This window comes from Ciconia boyciana, chromosome 1, assembly GCF_034638445.1.
Source record: "Ciconia boyciana chromosome 1, ASM3463844v1, whole genome shotgun sequence".
Lineage (NCBI taxonomy): Eukaryota > Metazoa > Chordata > Aves > Ciconiiformes > Ciconiidae > Ciconia > Ciconia boyciana.
In genome coordinates this window covers 90,552,911-90,571,741 of record NC_132934.1, presented here as the reverse complement: position 1 = coordinate 90,571,741, position 18,831 = coordinate 90,552,911, and the positions used below count along the sequence as shown (strand labels likewise).

At 42.8% G+C, this 18,831-nt stretch overlaps 1 protein-coding gene across 3 annotated transcripts; it reads left to right on the top strand.

Annotated features, from left to right (window-relative positions):
* The first annotated feature begins 4,288 nt into the window (after positions 1 to 4,288).
* LOC140660757 (beta-1,4-galactosyltransferase 3-like) lies at positions 4,289 to 18,529 on the top strand. Of its 3 annotated transcripts, none has more exons than XM_072881937.1 (7): positions 4,289 to 4,363; positions 4,728 to 5,184; positions 11,949 to 12,184; positions 13,075 to 13,265; positions 13,820 to 13,942; positions 16,756 to 16,860; positions 17,844 to 18,529. In XM_072881937.1, the coding sequence occupies exons 2-7, from the start codon at positions 4,947 to 4,949 to the stop codon at positions 17,983 to 17,985; spliced, it is 1,035 nt and encodes a 344-aa protein (XP_072738038.1). In that variant the 5' UTR covers positions 4,289 to 4,363; positions 4,728 to 4,946; the 3' UTR covers positions 17,986 to 18,529. The 3 variants fall into 3 exon arrangements, with proteins under 3 accessions (XP_072738038.1, XP_072738029.1, XP_072738021.1); XM_072881928.1 differs by lacking the exon at positions 4,289 to 4,363 and adding an exon at positions 4,378 to 4,608; XM_072881920.1 differs by lacking the exon at positions 4,289 to 4,363 and having other exon boundaries at positions 4,378 to 5,184.
* Positions 18,530 to 18,831: the final 302 nt, after the last annotated feature.

The window sequence follows — 18,831 nt, the reverse complement described above, 5'->3', positions numbered from 1 at the left end:
CTTCTTTTCCAGGAAAACACAGTGGACTTTGTAATCGAGAATGTATCAGTTTTAGTTGTTATCATTTCAAGGGTACTCCCTTCAGTCTTCATCTGACCCAAATGCCACAAGAGAAGTTTGAGCAAAAACATTTCAGGTCCCTGAGGCTGGTGCCTGCATTATGGAGATGAAGGAAAGAGACAGAAGGAGACAGGAAAATGTAGCCTGAACGCCATAGTCTTATGGCATCTGTAGCAGTAAGCTGTCATTTTGGTGACGTGGTGACAGTCCCTACTGAGATTGCCCTCTAAAGGTGCTGACCACAACTCTGAAGTGGGTGGTGGTCAAAACATAGGGCAGACAGTCAGTTCTCCATCACAAGGGAGAGGGGAAAGGTGCCACAAACTGTCTTAGTGACATGGCAAGCTGCATTGCACGGTCATGCCTAAACAAGGCTGCTGCTGGCAGTGAGCAGGCTGCCTGAGTTCTGTGGAGGTCTTCTGGGTGACATTATGAGAGTGCACCGCATCCACTCCAGCTCTGTTGGGCCAGCCAGCTCCAGCACGCTGTCTTCCCCTCTGGGAAAAGCCAGGACAAGCTCTCCTAGCAGCAGTGTGGTAAGACACAAGGGATGTCCTGCAGGAATGTGGTGACACACCACATCTCAGCTGTCAGCAAATATTGATCCAAGGTCATATATCCATTTGGTCTGTCTGCTCTGTGAAAAGTCTCTCCCAAATAGCTCTGGAGGCCATGAAACCTCTCAAGAGATGTTTTTCAACTTCCTTCCTCCTGGAGGAGGACCAGCTGCTCAGGACAGGAAGCGATGGGAAGCAGGTGAGGGCAGTAGCTTGTGGCCCTCTGCAATACAGCCCACTGCATCTCCTGGGGCAAGGGGGAGACACCCAGGAGCAGCACCAACAGGGTAAGGAAGCGCAGGCTAAGGCATTACAAGGCTTAGTGTCCCTAACCAAGTGCACGCTCTTTCAGTCCCTGCTTCTGCCAGTCCCTGTAAGCTACAACCACTGGGAAAAATGTATTAACTCTCATTGGGGCACTAGATATCAGTCTAATGGGATCAGGTAGGGAAACGACTCCAGTCTCTGGGTTCCTCCTTCTCTCTCCAGACCTGAGGAGAATGGATGGGCCTATCTGACAGGAGCCTACTGTTGGCTAAGCCACAAGCCTGGGAGAAGCTAGTAGACCCAGGTCCTGTTTCTAATGTTCTCACTGATTTACTCTGTCATTTGGCCAAGGTACATCACATCAGCTATCTGTAACTTTGGGGTTTTTTAAGAACAAGGGACCCACCTCCCAGAAACATGGAAGCACTTTCAAGACTCTTTTGAGGAAGCATTGCTAAAAATTTAACATTAAGTAGAGTACAAGCCAAATATATCCCTGTGTAATAAAAAAAAAAAATCACATTCACAAAGGTGTTGCTTAAAGTGCAATGTGAAGTTTACAAGCCAAGATCCTGTGAAAGGCTGAGAAAGAACTGCCGTGGCCAAAGGTACCTGAAACATCCACCCCACTAGAAAACATTGTCACCCTCAAAAAAGAGGGACAGCTCTGCTTGGCTACAGTGGCTGAAAGCCTCTACAATGCCTGTACAAGGATTAATGCTACCTCCTTCTTCCCTTGACAGAAACCTCGGGCATCGGGAGGGCAGTGGATAAGAAACATTGGCCGACGCAGCCCGAGCACCCTGCTTGCTATCGCTGTGTTACACGAGCGCATCGTTCCTCCCCTCCTTGGGCCCTGCATTTTCAAGGCCAAGCTTCCCAGCCACTCTGCTGCATTTTCAACAGGGATCTGGTGCAGGCCCCAGGAGACAAAGCAGGGAGGAGAAGGGGAAACAGAAAGAGCAAGCAAGAATGAATCTTATTAAACAGAGGGAGGTACTTCTCTCAGTCTCTCATCACGTTCGGGGCTGATTGGAGGTGAAATTACACTTGGAGGAGGGGAAGCCCCCTCCCCGGGGACAATCCAGAGGCTCTCGCACAAACTTAATTTCAAGCTCTGCTGAAGATGGTGTTTGTCTTTTTTTTTTTTTTGTATGCATTCAATTTAATTTCTCAGGCAGACGTGTGAAAATGAGAAAGGCAGACCTTTGACTGTGAAGACAGCCTGGTGCCTGCTTCTTACAGATCCAGTCTCACATTGTTTTCCTCCATCACTGCCCTCAATAAATCTGTGCGCAGGGGTTGCTAAAATGCCCACCACCTCTCTTCCATGCTTCGGTGGAGACAGTTAATTTTTTTTTTTTGCATTTAAGCAAGCCAATTCATTTTTAAGTCAAAATACCCCCCAGCTTTCGACAGCTCTGTTTAAAACAGGGGCACTGTGACCTTGAAAAGGCTTGGACCTGCTGGCACCATGAAGTTCTGAGCTGTACTCTGCTCTCCAGTCCATACTTCCTTGCTCTCTCGTGAGAAAAAGGCTCATGGTTGTTTCTGATCCACCTGTTTTAGTGGTGATGGCTGAAGGGGAAGGAGAGGAACAGCATTTGGTTTTGGAAGGCTCCCGAGGGAGACATTCCTGGACATTCAGCTCTCCCAGCCTGCACAGAGACATGTGCTGTTTTGCTCCTCTGCAGACAGTTGATCTGGCTAGTTGCATGTTAGTTTTCCAGTCTTGGGAGCATATATACACACAGGTAGAGACAGCTTGGGGTAGGCTGTTGCCTTTCCAGCTGACCTGCTTCTTGTGCCCAGGAACAGCCACAAGGTGACGATTTTTACAGCTAAGCCCTGACTGCCAGGAAGTTAGAGAGCTGCCGGCACAGGACAGTTCCAGCAGGTCCAGCTTCTCCCTGCCTCCGTGGCAGGGACAGATGGAGGCAGACAGGCCTTTCCCAAGTTGTTCCTACATCACAATTTCTTACTGTGACCCAAGGGAGGATCGCAAGCAAAGCATAAAGCATAAAGCAGTACCAGGCTCTAAAACAATTGCTGTCTGCAACCCCTGGTCATACCACGAAAATCTTGGTTCCTCTGTTTGTTTCATGGTTGACACAGAGATTAATTCTTTCCTGTCTGAGGCATTGTACTCGCTGGAGCTTTCAGCAGAACAGCGAGTGTTTCTTTGTTTTATGGAGGGGAAGACAAGCAGGGTGGGTTTGCCGTGGTCATGGGGGAAGTGGCACAGGGAGAACGTAAATGGCAGAGACTCACTGCGGTGCGCAAGAAAAGCAATCTTTGCAGGAGCATCATCAGGTGGGTTTCAAGAAAGCAAAACTTTGCCCAGGCAAAAGAAATGTTAAATACATTTTTTATTTTAAAACTCAATTAATTTAAAATTAAATGTGAAATGACAATTTACATCCAGGCCTTAAGCAATCCACTTAAATTGAATAACTGGTTGTTCTGCACAGCAGAATGACTGAGGTCAAGTTTCCTGTAGATGTGTCCTCTACATCTTAGTCCAGCTCTGAAGCAAGAGTACTCCTAGCTCCCTGTATAAATGCTATCACTGCCCCCATCTTTTTCCCATGCCACCCCGTTTGGAGGGCAAACAGCAGCACGTGCTTTGCCTGGTTTGGGGCCAGGCATGCTGGCTGATGGGCCAGCACACAGGAGATGACTGCCCAGCCGGTGGCTACGCCTTGGAGTGGGACAGGAGACTGAGCTAAGGGTGCCTGCCCCTTCTCGCTCGCACAAACTTCACTTTTACTACTCTCCTCAGCGCAAACCCAGCCACTGACTTTTCTTTGAAGCCTTGTAGGAATTTAGTATCTGTAAGACTTCTTTTCCTCTGCCAAATTTAAGTGAAAATGGGCAACGCGTTAAGAAGCCGTTATGAGAGCAGGCAGGCGGACTGACAGCACAACCTCGTAAGCCCCATCTCATGAAAAAATCGGCCACTAAAGAGATGGGTGTGAAAGCCACAATTTTTATAGACAGTGAGGCCGTGACGGGAGGTCCCTCGCTGTGGAGGCTACACTGCTGTAGTCCTGTCAGGCGTAAGTAGAGAGTAGTGTATTCATTTCAGTTTATCTCTCTCTGCTCAGTTCAATAAGCAATTCAGAGTCGGGACAGCGGCTGTGGGTTGAAAGAGGAGACGAGCCGCAGTACACCTCAGCAGCCGCCCTGCGCCCCACAGCGCCGCTACTCGGCCGTTACCCGGCGGCCACCCCGGCTGAGGGCCGCCGCTGAGGGAGGCCGATGACTACATCTCCCAGCATGCCGCGCGGCGGCACAGACCGGCCGGGCTCCGCCCTGCCCCGCTTTGCATGCTGGGAGCTGTAGTCTCGCCAGAAGGCGGGAGGGGGTGCGCGCGGGCTCCTCCGCATGCAAACGGCGGGCGCCAGGCACAGCCGCGGTGGCGGCTGCGCGGAAACGGCCGCGCCGGCGTCGCTGTCGTCCGTCCGCTCCGCGGCGGGGTGAGCGCGCTCCCTTCCTCATCCCGGGCTGGGCCGGAGCGGGGGAAGGCCGGGCTGCTGGGAGCCTCTGCGGGGGTTACAGGCGAGCCTGCCCCGCCCCACCGCGTGTGGGCCGTCCCGCCGCGTCTCCCGGCACTGCCGTGTGCCGCTCTGCCTCCGGGCGTGAGGCCCGGCGGTCGTCTCCCGGAGCGTCCCGGGCGTGCTTCCCGCGGTTGCCTCTGCCTCAGAGAACCTGTCCCGCGCGGGTAGGCGTAAGGGTGTGGGAAGGCGGCCGCTGCGCCTGTGCTGCTGCCTGCCGGGCTCGGGTGCCGCTACCCCCGTGGCTCTTATGCTCTGCGTGGGTTTGAACGGCTTTTTCCTTCAGTCCAGCTTGCAGAGCTTGTAGCGGGAAGGGGTGGTTTGGCTCAAAGCGTCCTGACGAAGCCGTGCTAGAAGAGCAGGCTGCCGCCTCAGAAAGTTTGAACAAGAGGAAGAGGAGGAGGTCTTCCGTGCACAGCGATGTAGCCCTGAACGTAGAACGGCAGCTCGTGGAAAGCAGTTAAAACTCCTCGCCGGTCTGATTCCAGAGCATGGGCTAAAAACTATGTCCCTCTCTCGTGTCGAAAATCCTTGCTTTCTGCTGTTTCTGTTTGTCTTCCAAGCAATATTTATCTTGATACTCTACGGAGGTGGACCTTCAAATGTGTTTCGTGGGTTTTTAAACTCGCATCACATTCTGGATTACTCAAAAACTCATGATGTGTATACAAACCTCAGCTTGTTTACCCAAGCTCCTAATGAAGAGGCTATGCCGTACTGCTCAGTGCAGTCACCAATATTTGGTAGGTATAAACTGGTAGTGTTTGAAATAGCTGCTTTGGTATGTGATAATGCCAAACGCTTTGTAAGTGTAAGTTATATATTTCAAACTTTTCACTTTAAAAGTGGTATACTGATGTAATACTTACACTGACAAAACTTTCTTGAGTTAATTAACTCATTTTTATTGGTTACATGAGGAAAAATATTTTACTGATCTAAAAACTTTCAATATTAAGGATTTGGCTACATAGAGATTGTAGAACAAGAATGAAAACAGTGCATGGTGTTAATACCGAGTTAGTAACACTTTTTTTTTCTTGGTGGTCCGGTATACAATGTGCCAATGATTGTAGTTTGGTAACTGCGTAATTTTGACCTCTGACTCACTGTAACTCCTGGGTTCTTTGTCTCAGCCTTATATCAAGCCTGTAGTTCAATATAAATTGATTAAGTTGGCTTTAAATATTGTTTGTATGAGAATGTAGCTTGGCACCTTGCTTTTCATGGTGATCTTTTTGGCCTATGATTATTATGGGTCCTTTAGACATAGAAACTTCTCCTTTAGACTTAAATGGTCACAGGTTAATTTGTATTTACACGAGGACCAAATTAGAGCTGATCCGAGAGGCAGCATTAATCCAGCTACTGCACTACTAAAACAGTTGAGAAACTTTAAGTAAATACAAAGTCAAACCCATAAAGCAAGTTTGTTGGTAGTAAAGCGGTGCATCTCTGGTAATAGTGAATCGGTTCTACTCAGCCAGCCAAGAACGGATGAGTTCTGTAAGCATGCACTTACAGCTGTTTTGGGGATGCCTACTTCTTAGGGTACTGTGTAGTAAGTTACCCTTGTCTGGTTTTCTGTACTGCACGGGTTTCTGCATGTCTAAGTTTTGCATATAACTAGTCTGGGAGCGCTACTTAGTAGTAACCCTGCTGTTCTAGGAAAGCTGGTGACCACACATGGAGCACAGTAAGAGCAAATGGCTGACCTTGGTTCACAGGTGGAAGTATTGTTGAAAGCTAGTGCTGTGGTTACTCTTGTGTCAAGTTGCTTACTGAGGTTACAGAACTCTGGTGGGATGCTTTGGATGACCCTTTTTAGACTGCAGTCTTCATCATGATGCTTGTTCTTTTGGGAAATTTTCTTCCTTCCTCTGTTGCTGAAGTTAAATGAAATATATGCAGTATATATGATGAAGTTGTATGATAACTTTTGGGTGTATGCTTCAGCATTTCCCTTGGAAACAGCTCTACTAAGTAAATACTGAAATACTAATAGTACAGAGCCTTTTTACACAAGTGCCAATCTGTAATGGTCTTAGTGCAGTCTCTGTTCATCACTAGCTACAGCCTATCAGTTATTTTGGGAAGCTACAATTCTGTGTTTCCAACTTAATTGTTTTATTTGAAAAAGCACAGCAGAAACATGCCTGCACCCTGCTTGTCTCCGCTACTGATGAGAATCCGCTGTCCTGAAAAGAGTCAAATGAGAAAGTTTTGGTCTCAAAAAAAAAAAAAAAGAAAACCAAACAAACCTAGGTGCAATTCTGTGTAGCTTGCCTGCAAACTGTCAGATAAGCAAGAGTAGTAATGTATATGGAAGAGGCAGATACAGAGTAAAATTACACTAATAATGCTCTTGGAGCTGTGAAATCTTTTTAAAACCTCTTCTTCTGCCCACCCCTCAGAGTGCTGAGAACAGAGTGGTACTTGAGAGCTAAAATGAAAACATAATGTTAGTCATAGACAGAAACAAACAGTGAAGTTCACTGGGAGAAAAAAAATACGAGGCAAAGTAATTGTGGAAGTTTTGCTGCATAAAAATTTGGAGTTGAGCATATGAAGCATTGTTGCTATGAAACACAAATCATTTGGAGCAGTGATACAGATTTAGCTTAAGAAAAATGAGCACTCTGCTACGACTTAAATTTTACTTGGTGATATTTCCCTTTAAATATAAGTAGTAAATTATTCCTTCTGGTATTACTATATGCCAGCCTCTTCTGGGTGTTTTTGGTTTTTTTCTCCTCTAAGAAATGCATGCTACTCTGCAAGGTACTTGCCCTTTGTTTTGTATGTAATGGGCACATATGAATAGATATATAAATACTTCATAAATGTCTTAATTGGTTATCATCTTCCCTCATGGGACTGATCTCTCTTGGAAGCGTTATATCAGAGAGAATGATGCCTTTTAATATTAATTTCATAAACGCCATTAAATGAGATTTCAAATCAATTCTTGAGGGCTCCAGTCTCCAATTCAGAGCTGGTAATAAGTCACTGTGTCCAATCCAAAGCGTGTTGAAGTAACTGGAAGAATGCCAAATGGCTTAAATGGTTTCTGCATCAGGGCTTTTATGAAGTGCAGCACTTTTTCCACTTACGTATATAGTAGATCATTTTGATAACTGTTTGAATGTAAGATCAGCTTGCAGCTCATATGTCTTTTTTCTGCCTCCTGAATCTACAGCATCTTGGTTCTTCCAGGGCTGTGGAATAAGAATTCAAGTATAATTGCTAAACATCTCTGCCTTGGAGGACTTAGGCTCTTGGTGATCAGTGTTACTTTTTTAGCGCTTAGGGGTGTCTGTTGAACCTTTTGTGACTGAGAACTTGAAAAGCATTTTGCTAGATATTCAGTGTCTTCATTAATATTGTGAATAAATTACTCAAGTTCCCTTAACGGTTAAAGTTTCTACACAAATAACCAGTTGTCTGTTTCCTCCTTTGTTTTTGGAAAAAGCAAAGTGTTTATATGCTAGAGTTGTGCTTATTCAAACATAACAAAATAGCATTTAAATTCAAAATCTGACTTTCTCACATTGCATGCAAGATGTGTTGTTTGTTTCAGTTCATCTTTTTCTCTTACCAGGAAGCAGCTTGATGCTAGAAGACTCAGGTTGGTTGTTTTTGTGGGGTGGTTGTGGTTTTTTGTTTTTTGGGTTTTTTTTAAGAGGTACCTTACTTCATGCATGGTTTGTGCTGAACAAGTTTGTTTGGCCCTTGAGGACTTTAATAGTTGAAAGTTCTGTCTGTAACTCTGCTGTTTTAAATATGCTCATGCTATGGAAGAATTCTTTTCCAAGCCCTTCTTATAGTAGTTACTCCCTTTCAATCCCATCTGTCATAACCTTTTCATGAGTGTGACCATCTGTTGTGGTAATGAGTAGCTCCTGCTGCATTTCCTAATGGATGCTCTCCTACTAGAGTTTCTTCTCTTGGATTTAAAGAGAGGTAAAAAGGTGGTAATGCTGAGATTTATTTTCAGCTGCAGTTGAAGCAGCCTTGTATTCTGTCCTTAGAAACTGGTGTGTACATTAAGGCTGTTGGTCTGCTTTTTTGTTTTTCTTTCATTCAAACAGTGGTAGAATTATACAAACATGACAAATTTATTTATACAAATAAATTCATGTAGTGTGTGGTGCTGCACTTTCTCAGTAAGGTATTCATCCATGCTACTGTTCCCATTTGTTTAGCTTGTGTAAGTTCTGCTTATTCTTGTTGAACTCAGTAATTATAGCTGCTAACTCTAAATGTGTAGCAAGGAGTTTGGAAGTCATGTAGTTTCTTTCTTAAGATGGGATAGATCTGGTCAAAATCAAGAGACCCCCCGATAGTCAAATGCATTGCCTAGAAAGTAAAGCAAGCAGGGAGTATGCTGCCACTGGCACCAGCTAACAATACAGACAGGGAATTGTGAGTTTTAACTCTACACACTAAAGTTTCATATTAATTAAACACTCTCTGTGTTACGGTACAGGCACAGAAAGAGCTTAGGAATCAGGCTATGGAGAAATTGCTTGGACACTTCAGGGTGTTGATTCTGTACCTTGTCTGAATTGGGATCCTGTGCTTTCTAGCATGTCTAAGATGGGCTTTTCTTCCTTTCCCAAAGCTGCGCTTTAGCAGTTTTATTTTTCCCTATTTTGTCCAGCCTGCAACTGCTCTGTTCACATCTCGGATTTAATTGGATTACAGTGCATTAGCCTTTTGTTAGTTTGGGCGGGAAGGAGACTTGAAAGCCAGAATTTAGTTTATAGCCAAGGAGTATAGGACAGCCAGAGGTTTTGGGGATATAAGTCACAGACTAACTTCTTTTTTCTGTGTTTCCTTGGCATATACTAGATTGAGTTTCTGGACCCAGTTGTTTGAGGTATGGAGCCAGGCAGCTCAGGAGATCATGACATCTTGAAAAACGCAGATATTACCCTGATGAATCATATGCTTGGGTACTGAAGGAGACAACAGGAGTGAAACTGTTGCACATTGTCTTACTCATACCTTTATGTCCAAATTTAATTTTATTTTTTGGAATTCAAGGATTATTGCTACAGAATCTTACTCTGCAATACAAAGAGCCCTGATTATATTATAGAAAACAAAACCCTGCCTTTGTGGGAGAACAAAAGGGATTAATTCCCTTTCTTATATTTTCCTTGGAGCAATGATCTGGAGTTGAAATCCAATCTGAATATAACATTTCTTTAGCAAGCTCCAGTTGTCATCAAATCAGTGGTTAATGGTGCTTTAGTTAAAAGATCTGGTAATCAGGGAGTTCATAAATCTAAAAAGCAACATAAATTACAGGTTAAAAACAACGGTGGACTCGTGGTGGTGGTCTTAAAGGCAGAACAGGAAACTGTCTGTGTAGAAGTAGGTAATAACATCATAAAATCTTAACAATAAATGTGACCTAGATTCATGGGCCCACAGCATGATTCTCTGAAGAACTACTCTTCTGTTTCAGGTACAAAGGTATGGCAATGTACTCCAGGTTCCTACTAAGGGTAACACAGTCAAAATCAAATTCCCCCTGCATTTTAGATACTTAGGGAAGGATTGAAAAGTGATACTTGGGGGTCAGCTATTGCAAGATCTTGCTGACAAGCAAAATTCAGGTTTTCCTTTTAAAAACAAACAAAAAAACAACCAACCAACAAAAACAAACCATGAAGTAGGATTCACAGCGGCTAGACCTTTTTGACAGTGTGAGGAATGGGATCAGGGGCTGTTCAGACTGACCTTCAGGAAATGCCATTATGTGTGTGCCTTGAGGAGGAAAAGGAGACACTTACCGAGTATAGGTTTGCCCATCAGGAATATGGGGTATACCAACTTCCACATACTAGCAAAATATTTCCCAGTTCTGAATGGACAGCTTGAACCTTATGCCAAATTTAGTCCCTAAGCCTTGTTAGTGCTCAAAGAAACCAAACAAAACAGTGAAATGAAAGCTACTAAATGCTACTAAAAGCTACAGTCAAATGAAAGCTACTAAACACCAGGCCTAAATATTTGCTCTTTCTCTCTCAGGTTTCACTATCAGAACTGTTTTGAGATAATTTATTTCAGTGGTTTAAGAAGGAGTCTGACTTATAAGATGCTGAAAACTTGCTTTAAGACAGCCATAGGATTAACTATGAGCTTGGAAGGAAAAGAAAAACTTATTTATAGCTATTTAAAAACCAAAACAAGACAAAAACCAACAACTTGCCTCACAGGCTTCTGGTGCAAAAAAGTATTTTGTCTTTGGGTAGCATGGCTTGCAGAGAATTGTTGTCATTTGAAATTGTCAGCTTTTAACTGTGATTTAGGTAAAGGTTTCTTCCTAGTTCATTTCAGTAATAGATTTTAATCTTGTTCTGCATTTGTGCTTTATTTCCTTAGAAGTTGATAGGGGTTGGGGAAACCATTAAGACACACTGGTTTGTGTATAAATATAACTCTTCTGCTGGTTCTGGAACCTTTTCTCACTACCCAGAAGGACAGGCATTTAAATAATTGTAGAATTTGCTTGTTCATATTGTTAAAGTATGAGACTTACGTTAAAATGGTGATTGACACTTTATATTGATTCTTTCTTACTTGTGACTGGTCAAGCTTTTTCCATCTGAAGAATGGAAGAATTCAGATAAAAGTGCAGAATTTTTTTTTTTTAATTAGGTAAAAACTGTTAAACATACTGGGTATGTTTTGCAGTTAAAATCGAGGTGCTGAGTAGAGGAACTATCACATTTAGTTTCTTTTGCTATCCTGCTCCTGTTCCTGAAGATATGTAACATCTCTCTTCTTCCTTCTCAGTTCTGTCATCTGCTTCTCCCAAAATTTTGAAGTACTGCCTGTTTATCACTGTGTATCACATGCCCTTGTGGCATGTGATTATAACATCAAATTGAACTTGAAATTTTTTTTATGATAAAGCTAACATTTTGTAAAGTGTTTGTATTCATTCAGGCTTTGAACTATTTCTCCCCCAACCTGCTGAATATCCTTTTGGACATCTTTGTCCTTGAATCTCCTCTGAAAGAGGCTTAGAGACTTTTTCCATATGGGTAGCAAAAGCAGATATGTCTGTTCATCTTGATTCATTTTCAACACTATTCTTACAGTGAATACATTTATTCAAGGATACCATCTAAGCAATACAAGACAGAAGGTTTGCTTGTGTAGTAGGGAGCCAATACCAGGAAAAAGAAAGCTGTGCAAGAGCCCAGTGAGGCTTGCTGGCTGTGCCGGGACTTGGGATGCCTCTCTGGCAGGTTGCCTGCTGGCCTGGTGCTGAGCCCAGCACCCCTCAGTGTGGAGCCGTGAGGAGGTGACCAGCAGGCAGTGGTGGAATTAATCATGTGGGCACACCTGTGTGGTGGTGTTAACTGTTCTGTGCTAGGGTAGGGCTGGTGTCTTAAGTGGTAAACGTATGCAGCTAATCTGATAGGTTTGAATGAAAGTTGAGAAACATCACTGATCTTTTTTTTTGTTTGTTTGTTTCTCCTTACAGTTGGTCCGTTAACCATCACCTTCAGGGTGCTCCCTAGTGAAAGAATGATCATCAAAAAAAATCCTTTTGTTCAGTCTGGTGGCCGCTACAGGCCACCTCACTGCTTGGCCCGCTACAAATCAGCCATCCTTGTAGCCTACAGGAACCAGGAGAAGTACCTTCACCATCTTCTCTACTATATTCATCCTTTCCTGCAGCGCCAGCAGCTCAGTTACAGTATCTACTTGATTCAGCAGGTAAATCTAAATCAGATGTGCCTGGTGGTGTAGCTGAGCTTCCCAGGTAAGGGTTAGGTTCTGACCAAGAAATGTGACTCTTCTAACGTGGAAGTACAGTTTTATGCATGGGTTTAGAGCAGGTCAGTTATATTCTGTCCCATCTCCATGGCTGCTAATGATTGACTTATCATACCACTTGTCAAGATCATCATTCTGCTATTGATTTGTTCTGCTTTTTTATCTTCTAGAGAGATAAAGTTGTCATTAAATGGTAATTTGTATTTTCAGCTGTTCAAGAGTTGAACATGTTTTGTCTGTAGCTTGTCAGTGCGGCTACTGAGCAAAGCTGTTGAGACTAAATGCTAAAGTGAAGTTGGATATTTTTAGTCTGTATCAAATAAAAACATCTGGCTTGACCCTGCTGTGGGGCAGCCTATGTATGTCGAACAGCCATTTTTAACTGACATGGACTGGGTGTTGCAAAAGATCAGTGGTGAGGGAGCAAGTTTTGGATTCATTAATTAAAACTGGTAGTTGACTGGGAGAGAGAAGAAGCTTTTTTGTTTGACCAAGATCTATTTTCTCATTTCTAAGCTTTAATAAGCAGTAGTCAGGGCAAAAGTGTTGATGTGCAGATGTACACCTGAGGATTGACTTCCTGGTCTCTTAAAAGTCAGCCTTCTTCAGGTGCCCACAGTATATAGCCCCTGACACAGCAAAGCTTACAATTGCTGACAATTTTGTGAAGAGGATGGGTGAAATTTTCAGAGTCTAGGGCAAGAAATTTGCAGCCAGTATTGATTCATTCCAATGTTATTCAATTCAATAAGGCTTTTTTACTAACATAAATTTTAAGTGAGTTATCCTCTTTGTTGTTTTGGTGAAGAAATGTAGGTTTTCTTTTCCAGGTGGGGAATGGTACATTTAACCGAGCAAAGCTGCTTAACGTTGGTGTCCGGGAAGCCCTGAAGGATGAAGACTGGGACTGCCTTCTCCTGCACGATGTGGACCTAGTACCTGAGAATGATTATAATCTTTATGTTTGCGATGAATACTATCCCAAGCATATGGCTAGTGCCATGGATAAGTTTCAGTACACGTAAGTGCCTCCATTTGCTTTGGATGTGTGTATCCTAATTGGTTCACTTTCTGCATAGAAAGTATGGATGGGGACAGTGAAAGATATGACCTTTAAGAGGTTTTCTGTTTGCTAGTTTTGCACTAGCAACTTCCCCAGAAAAGGGTATTCTTGACCTAAGCATGCAATGTTGAACAGTTCCTTGCCTGCAGTTCCCTGTTCCACTCTTAGCTCAGATTGGCAAATGACTGGCAGATTTCTGTTTGCTTTTCTTTCCAGAATAAAAGTATAGGGTGGGAATTACTGGATCATATGGAAGATGTGTGATAGGATGCAGGTATTTTGAACTAACCCAAGATGTGAATTTCAAAACCAGCTTTACTTTGGTCTTCTGGGGGGGGTGGGGGGAGAATGGAACATGATTACAGTGGTTTTGCTATTTGGGTTTTGGCATTGTCATGACAGTGTCTGTAAGGTATGCGATTAATACACGTGTGACTTGGATCACGTTGTCAGTTTGTGGAGGACTTGTATTAGCCTTCAATATTGATGCTTTTTTTTTCTTTCTCTTTCAGTCTGCCATATAAGTCCTTTTTTGGGGGTGTATCTGCTCTGACTCCAGAACATTACATGAAGATGAATGGGTTTCCAAATACATACTGGGGCAGTGGTGGTGAAAATGACGACATTGCTGCAAGGTACTAATGCACAGGACAGGCTTAAAATAGAACCAAGCTGGCTAGTGAAACATGTAGCATTACCTTAAGAAAGGAACTAAGATATTGTTCCTTAACATGCTTGCAGTATCATTATAATCCAAAATGCTGTTGGCATTGGGAATAGTTAATGTCAGAAGATGCTCAGAATCTATGAATCCAGTCATTGTGTGCTGGGAGGACAAAGCTTTCCTCAGACTCTGGAGGGCAGAATGTCCTGCCTTCAGTCGCTCTGGAGTGCATCCAAGGGGTTATAACCACCAGGAGTTGACAGGTGACTCCATTGACATGAACAGCCCCAAGCAAAGGAAGGAATCTGCAAGCTTGATGGATAAGAAAACCAAGAAGGTACTTATTAATTCTCAGACAGCTGGGAATTTAAGTTATGTTGGGCATCTAGGTTGCTCCAAGTATTATCTAATCACCAATACTTGGAATTAAGGAACACAAGGAATTCTAACTTCTGTCTTCAGTGCTGGGTGATGGAGAAGCCTGTGTGCTATTGTGAGTCATTAACAGCAAGATCTGATGTTTTTTCTTGTACTTTAGTTGCCATGGCAGCAGCATGCTATAGAAGTGAATACAATGAGTTAAGTTCCAGGTACTCTGCCTAATGCAAATTCTTCAAGTACAAAATCATGGCCGTAGCTTCTTTATTCAGCTTTGTCATTGCACTGTGCACCTTCATCATCCTGCACTGAGGCAAGCTCATGGGGAGTTTATAAAACTAAACTGACAATAAAGGCCTTGTGTGTTTTTTGGTCTTGCACAGTGTGACAAGTTACACAGTTTCGGTGGAATGTTCTGTTTGAGGACTGTAGGAGTTTTCACAAAGCAGTATTCTTCTGGGAACTGAGAGTCAGATTTTCTAACATAGAATTCCTCCTTTTCCTTTCAGACAAAGCTAACTAAAAGGGTGTATGATTGTTTAGAGATTCAACATTTACTAAAGGAATGGAGTGCCAGGAAGATAGGTCTTTACATCAAACACTACAATGCTGGGTCTATTCAGCTGTTCTTAGTACAGCTTAGGCATCTAATGTGGTTTTCAGTAGCAGTGGTAGAGAGTCATGCCAGTTATGCATAGGAGTGCACTTCCTCACAGGAATCTCTTAAGGCAAGTAGGTTATGTAGATCCCAAAATAGCCCTTTCTTGAAGGGAAGTAAATCATGTGTTGTTTCTCTGAAAACGCTAATGATTAGCAATGTTCTGGCCCATAGGTATGTGGAGGCCATGGACAGTGCCTGTTAATGATTTATTCACATACTGAAGTCTCAACCTGTGGAAGTTAGGAATGAGCTGTCTGTTTTTGAATGGCCAGCTTGATGTACCTACTGGGATTTGGATTTTTAGGAGGTGCTCAAGCACTTACCATGTAGCAGCAAAATTAATTAGTATTTGAAACCAGACATTGAAATGTCAAAAAAAAAAAGTCCATTGTAAAGATTTTTTGCTGGGATACTGCTTATTAAAGCAGAGTTAGTGAAAAAACATGTTGGCTGCTACTTACAGTTGGCAGACTGCAGTACTCTATAATATTAGTCCTAGGAAACACCAGGATCTACCTTTTATTAGAAGAAAGCACTACTCTAATTGGAACCACTTATGTGTTAACAATGTCAACTACAGGAAAGTCTGTTGGGTTCTTCTTAACAGTGAATGAATGTATTAACTATTTCATATTATGGTTTTAGTTTAATCTTGCAATGCAAAAACTGTAACAGCAAAGCCAGTTTAGTGTGGTTGTTTTTTCTTGCCTCTTTGATGGAATGTGCCATAAGCTTATGTTCAGACAACAAGGAACCTTGTCTGAAATAATAGTATGTCATACTATCAACAAAGTGGTGTAATCATTTGATGGTTCGAGACTAACAAACATTTTCAGTTCTGTAGCCTTTCAGCTTTATAACATTCCTGCTTCAGTGCAGCTTGCTGCTGTACCAGATCTCAACAGAAGGCAATCAAATGTTGCAAACATGCCAGTTAAATAACCCCAATTGAGCAAACATTCATTCTTACATTCACAGGAATTTTCTCTGTGTAAGAGCTGCCCTGTGATAATGGAGGTTTGCTAGCCCTAGCACTATTACAGGCACATTTTATTGGTAAACTAACATAGATGCCATCAGGAATGGGTTGCTTGAAAGTCACCCAAAATGCTGGTTTTAGGAGCTCTCTTCTGGAATTCTGAGCCTTCAGTTTGCTTTTTTTCTTACCTAACTGTCCTGCAGCTGAGCAGCTCACATTTGTCTGGCGCCTGTGTTTATCACTAATCTTTTATGAAGCCAGTCCTCTAATCAGGCCATCTGAATGAATGGCACTTCTCAAAGAACAGAGAGAGGCTTAATCTGGACCTGAAACTCAGGACTGGCTTCCTTTCAGAAACTGTAAGTTTGGGGTTTGGTGTGGTGGGGGTTTTTTTTTGTGGGTTTTTTTTTTTTAAGTCTAGGTGATGGACCTCTAGGCAGTAAAAGCTCTCCTCTTACAAGGAAGTGAAAATAATGCTCAATTGTCAGATTCATGGGAGTTGCTCTGTCGTTCATTCCCTGCTTGCTATAATCCTCTTTGTACCCTGTCTAAGCGCGCTGCAGCTGGGAGCTTTCTAGCCCAAGCCTGGTTAGAACCTGCTAGAGAAGATAATGTGGCACTGTGGCGTTAAACTTGCTCCCTTCAGCTTCTACATATACGATTGCATTAACACTGAAAATTATCTCTGACTTTGAACTTCCCTGTAACTAAGCCTAGAAATGGCATCTTTATGCCTAAGCAAACATTTTGTTTGTTGTTTTTAAAGGATTTTGTTAGCAGGAATGAAAATAGTCCGGACATCACCTCACCTTGGACGCTACAAAGTGATGGACTACACTGAAGAGACAGAGACACAAGAGCCTTGGCAAAGGTAACTGTTTGGGGTGGGAGGGATGGACAGGCAGTTAGGAGGCTACTCCTTTCCTTGTGGCAGGTTGACTGTTACTGTCATCTTGCTCAGAACAGGCAGTAAGTATACCTAATGCCACTGCTTGTTTTTCTGCTTTAATGTGGCTATTCAAAGAAGGCTCCCAGTCAGTTTCAACTGACTCATTCTGCTCCTGTCTCTGCATTTGAAGGGTTTCTCCTGTTTTTTTTTCCTGTTGTTAAGGACACTTGCTAGCTAGGAAGCTAACATGTATCAGACTAAGCATCAAATTATTCAGGGAATAAAACTTTGAAAAAAAAAATACTGCCTGTCTTGTAAATAGGGAGAGTTCAGTTTGAAAAGGTACTTGTTTCAACTTCCCTATAATAAAAACTTGCTCTTCAATCTGTGTGGATGTACAATGTGCCATTAGAATAGTGGAAAGCAGCATTCTAGTTGGAAGACATGAGGAAGGTGCTATGAGATACCTTAGCAAAGACCCAGTTTTACATATAAGAGCTGGAGGAGGGTGTTGGGTCAAGTGCGGTGGAGGCTTCTCATACCGGCAGTGCAGACTTCCCTCTGTCATCTCGAAACTCAAGGTTTCCATAACAACTCTGTCTTAAAACCTACCTACAGCAGCCTGTGTACAGTATTGCTGCAAGCCTCTGTTGCACTCCCAGGTCTCTCTAAGCTGCTGCCAGTTTCTTGTAGTTGCCACCTCACTGGTCTCCCTGTCTGATTAGGTCCCAGTCCAAATTGTCCTCCTTGTTCAGAATACTCAGTATGAACTTACTCTAATCAGTTTAGTCTTATAAAATGCCTTTTCTCTCTAGTCTGTATTATCTGAGAATTTTCTTGGGGCTTTTCTGCTAGCAGCTTTCATCTGCTAAGCCCTTGCCCCCTCTGGAAGTCTGTTCCTTCTGCAGCTTCAGCTGCAAATGTCACCTTTGTTCTTCTAACTGCAGGTATTTTTCCTTTTTCAGGCCTACTTCCCGACACAATACTAGAAAAACATGGAAGGATGATGGAATGAATTCATTAGAGTTCAAGCTCCTTTCCAGGACAAAGCATCCTCTTTATACCAATATCACTGTGGACATTGGATATGTTCCCCCATTTTCTTAAGAGAATGAAAATAAAAGCAGTTTGGGCTCAGCATGGCAGCATGCACATGGGCATTCAGCCTCTACCTCCTGTTGTGGTGTGGAGTCTGTGCCACCTTAGACTAATCCTTTTGTCTTTCATGCATTTTACTTTTCTTCTGGCTGTTTAAGATTTAGAAGAAAAGGCTTCAGAAAAAGGTATGATAGCTAATAAACAGGCTGTGGCTTACTGTAAAAACTGTCAAAGCACTGTAAAAGTAACTACTGAGCCAGACCTACCTCCCAGGCCTTGGGGATCGAGGTCTCTTTGACAGTAAGTTGACCCAAGTTTTCCAGAAAACCTTTGTTCCATAGGTGGATAGCTCTGTCCTGCTTCATACTTAAGCATTTAATTGGGATGCAAGCCATTCTGTCAGACAGGCCTCTGAAGTGCTGTATTTTGAGGAAGTGTTGAAGCCAGTTACAGTTCTGTAAATATCTTTTGTGAATTTGAGTAAAATAAATTGAGTTATGTATATTCTAGAATATTTAATAAGACTGTAATAAAGGAGAAAGTTGCCCTGATACCAGACAAAACTAGAGCTTAAGTCCTTGTGTTTTTCTGGCCTGATCCATCAGTGTTTAAGTGTTTTTATTGTACCTGTAATTCATTCAGGCTGAATGGGACCTGAGGCTGTCACCTAGTCTAACCTCCTGCTCAGAGTAGGGAAATTAATCCAGTATTTCAGCTGTTGCTCAAATATTAATTATCTTTCAAGGTTGATTTGTCTTCAACATAAAATACTCCTGAGAAATGAAATACTAGTTTTTCCTCTAAGTCAAACATGTCAACAGTGGAGCTGTGACCCTGACAGGAATGCATTTGTAC

Coding starts and splice junctions, on each gene's coding strand:
- LOC140660757 (XM_072881937.1), top strand. CDS start 4,947: ATGTCCCTCTCTCGTGTCGAAAATCCTTGCTTTCTGCTGTTTCTGTTT. Junction 5,185..11,948: donor AGTGCAGTCACCAATATTTG/GTAGGTATAAAC, acceptor TTCTCCTTACAG/TTGGTCCGTTAACCATCACC. Junction 12,185..13,074: donor GTATCTACTTGATTCAGCAG/GTAAATCTAAAT, acceptor TTTCTTTTCCAG/GTGGGGAATGGTACATTTAA.